General features: G+C 41.1%; 3 protein-coding genes across 5 annotated transcripts; 2 read left to right on the forward strand and 1 right to left on the reverse strand.

Moving 5' to 3' along the window:
* Nucleotides 1-1,353: 1,353 nt before the first annotated feature.
* rangrf (RAN guanine nucleotide release factor) lies at nt 1,354-2,456 on the forward strand. 3 transcript variants are annotated; one of them, XM_044361582.1, is made up of 2 exons: nt 1,354-1,451; nt 1,547-2,456. In XM_044361582.1, the coding sequence occupies exon 2, from the start codon at nt 1,603-1,605 to the stop codon at nt 2,182-2,184; it is 582 nt and encodes a 193-aa protein (XP_044217517.1). In that variant the 5' UTR covers nt 1,354-1,451; nt 1,547-1,602; the 3' UTR covers nt 2,185-2,456. The 3 variants fall into 3 exon arrangements, with proteins under 3 accessions (XP_044217517.1, XP_044217518.1, XP_044217516.1); XM_044361583.1 differs by having other exon boundaries at nt 1,366-1,451; nt 1,578-2,456; XM_044361581.1 differs by having other exon boundaries at nt 1,386-1,474; nt 1,578-2,456.
* Nucleotides 2,457-5,400: 2,944 nt separating this feature from the next.
* Nucleotides 5,401-7,191, reverse strand: itpa (inosine triphosphatase (nucleoside triphosphate pyrophosphatase)). The gene is made up of 8 exons (XM_044362046.1): nt 7,081-7,191; nt 6,777-6,834; nt 6,630-6,694; nt 6,467-6,540; nt 6,341-6,372; nt 6,132-6,244; nt 5,961-6,037; nt 5,401-5,725 (listed from the first exon to the last, which is right to left on the reverse strand). Exons 1-8 carry the CDS (start codon nt 7,141-7,143, stop codon nt 5,611-5,613), a joined length of 597 nt encoding a protein of 198 aa, XP_044217981.1. The 5' UTR covers nt 7,144-7,191; the 3' UTR covers nt 5,401-5,610.
* A 102-nt stretch (nt 7,192-7,293) lies between these two features.
* Nucleotides 7,294-11,125, forward strand: mettl13 (methyltransferase 13, eEF1A lysine and N-terminal methyltransferase). Its single transcript, XM_044362043.1, has 9 exons — nt 7,294-7,546; nt 7,811-8,083; nt 8,176-8,644; nt 8,746-8,945; nt 9,064-9,253; nt 9,627-9,791; nt 9,977-10,189; nt 10,273-10,404; nt 10,658-11,125. The coding sequence occupies exons 1-9, from the start codon at nt 7,394-7,396 to the stop codon at nt 10,948-10,950; spliced, it is 2,088 nt and encodes a 695-aa protein (XP_044217978.1). The 5' UTR covers nt 7,294-7,393; the 3' UTR covers nt 10,951-11,125.
* The last annotated feature ends 19 nt before the right edge of the window (nt 11,126-11,144 follow it).

Consider the following 11,144-nt stretch of genomic DNA (forward strand, 5'->3'; position numbering starts at 1 on the left):
GGTGCGTCAGTGGCACTTTGATTCTAAGTTTGATTTAAGTTTGATTTTGATTTTTGACAAATGGCCACTCCAAATATCCTCTTTATTCTTTATTTATAGATCTATATACTCAGTTTATTCTAATCCACTTCTTTACTTAACAGACTCACATATATCTGGCAGTATTGAGTACATTGATAGGTTTACTGATTCTTTCCCTGCAGGTTAATATGTATAAATGATTAATTATGATGGATAGATGTTTACATTCTTTTATATTTAAAAGGAAAATTAATCTTAAAACAGAAATTGTACTGTTCCATTGATGTGGGACATTATGATTAGGGCTGAAACAACTAATCGATTAGTCAATCAACAGAAAATTAATCAACTATATTTTGGGATAATAGGTTAATCATTCAGGTAATTTTTTTCTTGCAAAATGCCAAACATGAATTTAATTTAGTTTCTTAACTGAATATCTTTGGGTGTTAGATTGTTGGTCAGACAAAACAAGCCATTTGAAGACATGAAACTGTTTTTTCACAATCTTCTGGCATTTTATGGACCAAATGATTGATCAATTGATCAATTGATAAAATAATCAACAGATTGATCGTTAATGAAAATAATTGTTAGTTGCAGCTCTAATTAAGATATCTACAAACGCAGACAACTGTCTCTCTCAACTGGAAATCAGAGGATTGAGAATTGAGGATATCAGTAACACTTCTTCAATGTATGGAGGTCCTTTTACAGTGAAGTAGTGACTGACTACATGAGCTTCATGTCGACATAATTTCAAGATATTACATCCGACTTAAGTTTATTTAAATGTACGGCTTATGGAGCAGTTTCAACATTTGTCTCCTTAATACATCCATGATCTGTCTCCATCACTCAGCCTGTCTCTCTGCTTTACATCTTATAGGGAGACTTCCTAATCACACATTTAAACTGACCTGTGCAGTGTTAAAGACATATGCTGTTTACTACTATACTGTTTCTGTGTACCAGTCCTGTTTTCAGAGGGTGAATGTAACAAAGTAGCAAACATTTACTTAAGTGCTGTTACTGTATGTAAGTGTTTTAGGGTAACTGTACATACATTTGGGACAATTTTTGATCCACCAGAGGGGAATATTACTTTTTTACTTCATTATATTTATTTGACAGCTTATATTTATTTGACAGCTATACTGATTATTTAGATTTTACAAACAACACCACCCAAAACAAAAACAATAAGTGAATTTTCAATAATGCTTTCATATATTACTTTTTACTTCTATTTGTAATTGTGTATTATGACTGTGGTAAGATCCTAGTACTTCTTCTTCCACCGCCTGTTTTAGGGCAGATGCATGTCTGTCTGCCTTACTGTAGATGTCAGCAGTGCGTCTACCGTTGCAAAATAAGTGATGAAGAAGAAGAAACTAAACTTTTACCGGAACAGCGCGCACGTCAAGTTGGTGAGCCACATGCTTATCCCGCTGTATTTATAGCATATCATGTTTTCTTTATTCACTGTCCTGTTTTGAAGCAACGTGCATTTGTGTATCTGCAGGTAGTTAAAACAGGCTGTGTGTGTGCTGCAGTTTGTGCAGAGCTGCCCACAGAGAGATGCAGAGTGCCGCAAGCAGCGCGGACAAGGCTCATCCTCTGTTTGGAGGAGGACTGTCAGCTGTCATCCCTCACAGCTCCACAGACGTCAGTGAGCTGAGGGAGATCCCGGATAACCAGGAGGTGTTCGCCCATGCACACACCGACCAGAGCCTGATCGTGGAGCTAGTGGAGTACCAGGATCAGGTGGCAGACCAGGATGCTGCCAGGTACCACTTTGAAGACATCGCAGGCAGTAACAAAGCTTTAGAGCCAGGTGCTTTTGAAGTGACTAGTGTTGTACCCCTACCAAAGTCTGAGCTGTCCCTGTCAGAGTGCAGCTCCGCCTGGATGCTCACCGGCACACAGTGCGTATCCAAGTTCAACGAGGAGGCCAGGAATACAGTAACCCTTCACCTCGGTTTGTTCCGTCTGCCACAGTTCTCCACAGACGTCCTGATAACCTTCAATGACCCGCAGAGTATCAGCCCTGACAGCAGCAGTGCCGCTGCAGTGGGGACGCACAGGGAGCCGTGGACGGTGCAGGACTTCCAGCGCCTGTTACAGTCTTTGACTCTGCACAACCCAGGACTGTTTGGGTAGAGCAACCGCTGCTTTCTCAGTGTTGGACTTCGCCTGATTATATTAAGTCTTTCTCTATAACACAGGCACATTAAAACATACTAGATCTGTGTTTTGCTCCATGAGAAATGTTTTGGGGACCCAAACGTTTTAGAGGGACAAATAGGAATACATGTTCTGTTTTGCTTTTTGATGTTGACATTGTTCTGGCAACTAAAAATGAACTGAAAACCAAATATTAATGCTGTGAACACAGCCTTTGTCATAATAAAAGCTTTGGATGAAAAATCTTGGACTGTTGTGTAATTTATGAAGTGCCTGACAAAGATTTATTTGTAGGTTTAAAGTGTTCAAGAGTAGGCCTGTGCTGCTGGGATCTACAGACCAGATCAATGTTATTTTTCACAGTATTTTATTTTATTTTATTTGAAAATGCATCTGAGAGAAATGGCAAATGTCACAGTCATGCGCATTTTTCATTTTCTGTGTCCCACCACATTCCCCTTTGCCCACTCTTCTCCTTCTCACTCATTTTCTCCTTCCTCCTTTCTCTTTATGCCTCCCTTCCTTTATGTTAGTCCACTACTGTCACCACCCTTAAGCATGTTACCATGCATACACATGTAGATACAAGCTAACAGGGAGAAGAGCCTTGCCAATATAAGTAATGCAAAAACCAGAGATCACGAAATATTCACTGATTAACTCTCAAAATTTGCAACAAAGCTCCAATCTTCACATTCTTTACAATGAAATGATGGTAATGAAAACTCACAAGTGATGACAAAGGTCAAAGTAGAAGTCAGAAGGTGAAATCAGATACCACATATAACCTTTCTGTGAGGCAGTTAAAATGCAGGTAGTATTCATGGAGCCCCCAGTGTCTTCAGAGGGACTTGACAGTCATAAACATTGGAAATCGAGAAGAGGGGTCCCAGCAGGTAGATGTATCAGGTCAACTGTTTCCATCACTCACTTCAGTGGCCTCATGGTGGAATAATTCATTAGCCTGAACCCTGAAACCTCTTGGAGAGACTTCATTTGAGGGTGAGTTTTGTCGAAACACAAAATTTATGGAGTGGAAATTGACCCTTGTTAATTGTTGCTTTGAAGTTAAAACCAAATCTCTCAGAAGTCTTAGGTCACACAGTACATACTGGAAGTAATTTTTCTTCAGTTACATGTGCTGTTATTTGGAGGGGGAAAAGCATCTAAAGGTTTTAACTTGAGTCTACCATTAAATAAGACTCATCACAGCAGCGGAATTCAGGTAAGTCTTGCATAACAAATAAGAAGAAGCACAGTCTGTCTCCTCAAAGCCATATCAAATCCTCCTCATCCTCTGGTGCAATCATGATGGATTAAAATCTCATAAAGTCAGGCATCTTTTCATGACGTGATCCCTTTGTAGCACATTCCTTCATTAACCACAACGTCCACAGTATCACAACAGCAAAAGCTCCTTCTGACAACTCAGATAAACATTCTGTTATTGGCAATAAAGTCTGAAAAAACACTGGCATCAGACCTGATGAGGGTCTGGGAACAGGGTTCTGACTTGCAGGTCATGTCAGGAGATGATTTTCATACAGAGGGAAGGTTTTTTTCCAGGTTCCAGTATACAGACTGGCTCCTGGATGGTTAGAATGGTTGTCTCTTTATAGGTTGTTTCATTTATTCAATTATTAGAGGAGGAAGAAAAGATAGAAAGATAAAGCTGATGGTAAAGATAAAGCAGAAAGATAAGGAATATCAAATAATGTTTAGAAGTTGTCTTTGGTGGGGTTTTCTTTTCCTATTTTATAAATCATGTTATAGTTCTCAGACATGGATGTCCACACCAGATTGAGAAGCATCAACTTAAAGGACATAGCTTATGCAACTAATTGCATTAAAATATTGCAATAAGCTTCAATCTTAAGTATCTCTGAGGTTTTCTGAGTGTAAAACCAAAAACTGAAACACTCTGTCATAGGTGAACTCATTAAACATCAAATATGTAATTACATGGCATCAGTGGCAGACCTCTTGATTTTCCTGTAAGTTTGAAAAATAAAAAATCCTAAAATACCCAAATCCTATAATAAAGGCATGAGAAAGACAATTTAATTAGAATGTCCCAAAAATAAATAAATAAATAATCCCATAATGACCTTTAAACAACTTATGGCACACTGTTGGAAAGAAAGGAGTCAGAAGAACTATAAAATAACAGCATGTATTTTTTTGAACAACTCCCACTCTTTCTCAGCTAATGTTGTACATGTTAAACCTTTTAAAATTCCCTGAAAGTCATACATGCAATAGCTGTCTGGGCTCAACTGAACACTACAACACTGACAGTAGCTGTGTTGACTTTGAGTCACAGAGGAAAAGAGGGATGCCTTCATACCGACGGTTCTGACCTGTAGTGAAGTCTGACACACATCTTCCATGTTCTGTTAAAAACATGGATGACAGGTGGGGTTCCTTCCTTCCTGACAAGTCCCCCAACAAAGCAAACAGCTTACTGCATCCAATTCATGTGGAAATGATTTCATGACCTACAACAACCTATTTTTCTTGAAAAGGTGTCACTCTGACAGGCAGGAGTATTATTGTTAATAACTAAGCACTTAAACTTTCTTGTAAATGATGAAAAACAGCTTTGTAGTAACCAGTAGTCAGGATTAGTTGTGTCTACTGGCTTTGGTTTTACTCAGAGGATGCGTGTGTGCACATGTGTGACACTTTGAGTACATCTGGGAGGCATCAGTCACAGGTGTGTGCATAGTTCCTGTTCAGAGACTTCCTACTCCAGGGTCATTTATTACCCAAACTCCCCTGTTATCACTGTTGTGTTTGTACTGAATACCCCCACCTTCTTTAGACCCACTCCTCCCACATCCCCTCACCACTCCCTCTGGACTCCAGCCTGAACAATCCTCTCCTTCCCTCGCCAACTCCAGGAGTTACTCTCAGTAACAGAGCGGTCTGCTGCTCTCATCAGGACCCTGGAGCTCCTCTTTTTTTTTAATTTATGCTCTTCTTCAAGTCTATCTTTGTCAGCCCATGGAAGTAAAAACTAAAAAGGTCATTTCTGAGTATCCACTGTGGAACAATGAAACTAGTCTTGAAACAATTTCCAGCATTTTTCCATATTAATCTGGAAGATATTTTTAACATGCTCATTTCCTAAAAAATTCTAACTGCAAACGCAGGGACATCTTCAGCCAGAATAAGAGAGAATGGAGAGGATTTGTTTACAAATTAACAAAAAGTTTATTAAAAATACGCAACAGAAAACAGATATTATACAGCACCTTTCTTACTACAGATTCTATAACTAGATGTTGTGATCACACATCTGTTATCTGTCACAACCGTCATGTTCTGCATCATTATATCTGATGAATTGAGGTTTAATATATTCTGCTCCAGAGCCTGAAGTTGCCCTAAAATAACAACTCAATGCTCCAGCTTCTTCCTCTTGCTCTGTGGTGAGAAGTGCTCAGCCATGGCAGCCAGCGCCCTGTAGCGGTGAGAGATTGTGTTCTTCACATCTTTGGGCAGTTCAGCATAGCTGCAGATGAGAGGGAAGTAATTAAGGATATGTTAAGTAAGGATATGTTTTCATGCTTGGAACTAATGTGGAATAACTGTGATAATAAATCTCAGATGCTCAGAATAAGGATAGGGATAATCACTATTGTGCATTTTGCTGGATGATTTGAACCCAATTGGACCCTAACAGTGTGTTAACCTCTGGGTCCACCTAGTGGTATGAACAGGGAATTTCAAGCACAATCCTTGCTTACGTTTTGTCATATCCCTCTGGCTGGAAACAGGGATCCCATCCAAAGTCTCGAGGTCCCCTGGGTTCCACAATGTGCCCCTAAACATACACACACACACAAGAATATACATCAGAGAAAAGAAAATAATAAAAACATAAACCAAGGCTGTGAGAGAGAGAGAGAGATGCTAACCTGTGTTATCCCTCTGAAGAGCTCTACCGGTTCGTCTTTCCCACCAGTGAATGCAAACGTGCAAAGAGCCCACGCTGATTTATCCTCAAACCCAGCAAGAAGTTTGTACAAGCCTACAATATAACATGTGACAAGAAAGTTCACCGTTTTTCTATCCAGCTCTACATATCTATTCAAAAATCATAGGAACCATGTCTTCTATTACTTACCTTCTGGTTTGAGTTTATCCAGGAACCATTTTCTACAAAACAAGGAGTTTCAGTTGTAATTATTACTACTTTTTACTACTATTTAAGATTAAATGGTGGAATAGATGTGGAAATCACTTTACTAACATATAAGGACCAGGCAAGCCTCCCAACGCTTTGAAACACAGACAGGTGTCCTCCACTATGACGGGGCCATCAACCTGAAGGAGAAACACAGACAACATAGGATGCATTTCATCTGTTCAACAGCTATGTTCATGCTGTATTTACACCTGTATTATTACTGTACCTGACGTGCAGCCTCTTTACACTTCTGTATGGAAATTTCATCTGGCTCTCCCTGGTATTCAGGCACTGGGTGAGGAAATAGTAATGTGAGCAATGACTAGGATGCATGCATTTATTTTTTTATCATCACTAATTCTTTCTTACTTACAGTCAATCTTTTTTGAGATTAGTTTGTAGGGAAACTTGTCTCCGAGGATCTGAATGACCTGATGGATGTGAACAAAAAGAGTAAAGCATACATCTGGAAGGACTGATTCACATAAAATGAAGCAAGAGAGGTGTTGGATTAGATTACAGGTGGTGCTCACTGCCTATATTTAGCAAGACCAATTTGGAGCGACAGCAGCAAAAATAGCGATAAAAGCACAAATATCCTGTTTGAAACTGCTTAAACAACACAGCACAGTATTGAGCATACAATCTGCCTCAGAAACGACATATTTGACTCTTACCTCTTCTAGTTTTTTGGCGTTTCCAGTCACGAAAACCACAGACCTTCCAGCAGGCACAGCCATGATGACGGACACCCGGAAGACTTAAGAATGACGGACCGAGTACTACCGGCCGAGCAGCGGCCAATAAAATCAGTTCGTAGAGTCTCAGCAAATCACCGAGCAGTCTGAAGCTCCCCCTACAGAAAATTCTCCAATCAGAGAGCGGTACGGCTTGCAACGCAGTCCGGGTTGAAAAGTCTGTGCCGGAGTGCCATGTGGAGAGGTGTCTGTAAACAGATACTGAGGAGTATTTTAACAACAGTAGCCGATAATGAGTCTGTTACCTCGCACCGCCGAGGAGTTCAGCTCTGCGGAGTACTGGGAGAGGTTTTTTAAGAAGCGCGGAGAGAAAGCGTTTGAGTGGTATGGAGACTACAACAAACTCTGCGGCGTGCTGCACAAATACATCAAAACCCAAGATAAGGTAAAGACAGGTGCTTATACAGGATAAACAGGGGTGTGGCATGTCAATACAGTATAAATCATGTTTGCCCGACAATTAACCTCACAAGAAGTGTAGCAATAGATTTCTTGCCTAGTCATATAAATGAAGTATAAAGTAGCATTGAAATACTTCAGTCTTGTGCATGTGCCTCATAAAATTATGTAGGTACAAAGCTTGAGTAAATGTACTTAATTACTTTTGACAATAATAAATGTTTAATCATTTTGTGTTTCTGTCCCTCAGGTGCTGGTGGTTGGCTGCGGTAACTCTGAGCTGAGTGAACAGCTGTATGATGTTGGCTACAAACATCTGACCAATATCGACATCAGTGAAACAGTTGTGACTCACATGAACCAGCGAAATACTGAGCGCCGACCGGGCCTGACCTTCCAGCAGGTGGATGCTACACAAACACCATATGAGGATGCCAGCTACCAGGCTGCTCTGGACAAGGGCACCCTGGATGCCATGGCATCTGAAGAAGAAGGAGCACTGGCCAGGAACATGCTCACTGAAGTAAGAAACCAGTGTGGTAGAGGTGTGTTTAAATAGTATGTTTAAAAGCTTATCGTTGCATTCTCCTCACAGCAGTTTTCTTGTGTCTGCAGGTGGGCCGCGTGCTAAGTGTCGGGGGCAGGTATGTCTGTGTGACGTTGGCTCAGGAGAGTGTGATCAAGTTGGCTGTGGAGCAGTTTGTTCAGCTGGGGTGGGCGGTGAGGCTCCACTGCCTGCAGGAGGAAAGTGGGAAAGATGAGGACTCCTTTGCTCTGCCTGTTTTTGTTCTGGTCTGCACCAAGTTTCGTCAGCCTATGCCTACACCCATTCTGGAGATGTGTCTTGGAGAGGATGGAGCTCCAACCCGTCTCACACAGGTGGCAGAGTTGTTGTCGGCTGTGAGGGAGCATCAGGCTTACTCCGTGTTGAGAAAGAGGCTCCGCACAGGCACAGACGCCAGCTCGAACCTCTCACTCACTCTCTGCCATGCCAAGACTGGTCTTCCCAGATACACCCTCACAGTTCAAGACTCCCCCCCTGGTGCCAAGGTGCCAAGATCGAACCCGTTTGCTATATTTATTGGTGAGCTCTCCTGTTGTCTAATCATGTTTCTGTCGCACTGGTTGTGTGTCTTTCTTCTTTGTTAATTTTTACTGTTTTTTTTCCTCTACTTATTCTTTTAGTGCCTCAAGGAAGTGAGACAGCTTGGCTCTACAGTTCCAGCGAGGGGCGAAGGCAGCTGGCCGCCAGTGCTAACTTTCGGCGCCTGGTTATCGTGGCAATGCACAGAAATCAAGAGTACACAGACATGCAGGCTGTCCAGTCAGAACTCTCACCAATGGTGATGGACCTGGCTCCTCCAGGAATGCCAGACAATCAGCAGGTAGACACACACATACAGTAAATAATCTTTTTTAAAATGTGCTTTTATACAATAAAACATTTTATGTCACCAAAACAAATTCATCACTGCATTAATTTCAACTCTATCTCTCATTCAGGTGCCATTTCTGTCAGTTGGAGGTGACCTAGGTTGGCGAGAGGAGGTCAGCAGGGGTGTGAGTGAGCTGAGTGGGGATTACTGTGTGGAGAATGTCAGAGGAGAAGACGGCGAACTGTATCGTAGACTTGTGTTCCTTTCTAATGCTGCCCTCGTCCAATCAGAGAGCCGCCTTGTCTCTTCAAATACTGGTCAGATCTTTTTCCTTATTCACTGTACTTTGTTATGCTCTCTTTCTTTTAACTTATGATAATGTATTTTTCCTTATTGTCAACAATTTATTAACCAATTAAGTATTGGAACAACAATAAATATCAAAATAATCTTTACATTTTGTACACAAAACAATACCAGGACACAAGTGAATGAAGACAGAAAAGACCCAACAAACAAATATCCTTAACAACAGAGAAAAGATGAAAAAAACAATAAAAGGGGAAAACAATAATCAAACAATTAAAAAAGGAAAATTATTTGAACTATTTTATTTATATATTACTACAATATTGTTATCATTTATCAAAATATAGATTAAAAAACAATTTAATATTTGTGTTCCTGCAGCCTCAAGTCACAAGAAGAAGAACAAAAGGAAGGCCAAGTCAACAGCGCCTCCAAAAACATCCTCAACCTCTCTGTCAGTGGACAGTGGCTTCCTCTGCTGCGCTCACCATGAAATCATGGTGGCTGGCCTTGCCATGCTCGGAGTGGGCTCACCACAGAACAAAGGTAGGTGTGTGTGTCGGTGTAAACTGAGTTTCACACCAATTTTGTCCAGTCATGTCAATGTGGTTCAGGTGGATGGCAGGAGGAAAGATTAACAAAACATCCACAGCTTTCCATTGTCTTACATGAAACATCACACTTGATTTAACTTTCCTGTGACTTCTCGTCCCCTCTATCTCCCTTCTCAGACGTCCCAGTGTCAGTGCTGCTGGTGGGGCTTGGTGGAGGAGGTCTGCCTCAGTTTCTGCGGGACTTTGTGCCAAGTGTTGCTGTTGAGGTTGTGGAACTAGACCCTGTTGTGCTGGAAGTGGCAAAAGAGTGGTTCGGGTTCCGACCGGATGATCGTTTGACTGTCACTCTTGGAGACGGCCTTGAACGCATCTGTGCCCTGGAGAAAGAAGGTTAGTGATGGAGGAGTGGGAGAAAGGGCAGCTACAGCTATGCCAATAATACCAAGAAGTAACTTTTTTTTTTCTCTCTATAGGTGGACGTTTGTTTGATGTCATCATGTTTGATGTAGACAATAAAGACAGCACTGTGGGTATGAGCTGTCCTCCTGCTGCCTTTGTAGAAACCTCCATCCTGCAGAAAGTCTGCAGCCTGCTAAACCCTAAAGGTACAGTATCTTTGGAATTTGCTGTTTTCTATCAAATAATAATAAAAGAACTGATATTATAACAAAGTGTTATAAAGAAAACAAATGTAAACAGACACCTAATAGGCAATTAATAAACTGTTAATAAACAATTACATCTTCAGAACTGTCTTATTCACATGTAAAGTTTCTGTTAGAAATACTTCATCATAGTTGTGTTTCGCTCACAATAAATCTTCTCTTGCCTTCTCACCTCTCCTTGCCCCTGTACAAGGTGTTTTCATACTGAACCTCGTGTGTCGAGACTCCGCCTTGAGGAAAAACGTGCTGGAGCGTGTGACGGCTGTGTTTCCTACCATCCTCTCTCGAAAAATTGAAGGAGAGGTCAATGAAGTCCTTCTATGCTCTCGCGGAGAGAATGAGACATCGGATGCCGCCCGCATCCTTCCATCCCTGAACCAAGCAGCCAAGAATCTGCAGAGTGCGCTGTGCTCTAACAGGACTGGAGACAACCGCAGCCCACATATTGACATTGCAGAGCTGTTAAAAGACCTGAAAATAGCATGAGTTTTTCTGTGAACAAATGGGATGAAATTAATTATTGTGTCAAGTTTGAAATTATATGATAAAGATGCTGAAATGTGAGGAAGAAGTACATTGATTTTTCTGTTCAGTATAATGGAATGATGATGTACGGTGTATTACATACACAAACACTAGTAAAGAACATTTTTATCTTTAATTGTAGTGTGGTGCTTCTA

Source organism: Thunnus albacares, chromosome 9 (assembly GCF_914725855.1).
Source record: "Thunnus albacares chromosome 9, fThuAlb1.1, whole genome shotgun sequence".
NCBI classification, from domain to species: Eukaryota; Metazoa; Chordata; class Actinopteri; order Scombriformes; family Scombridae; genus Thunnus; species Thunnus albacares.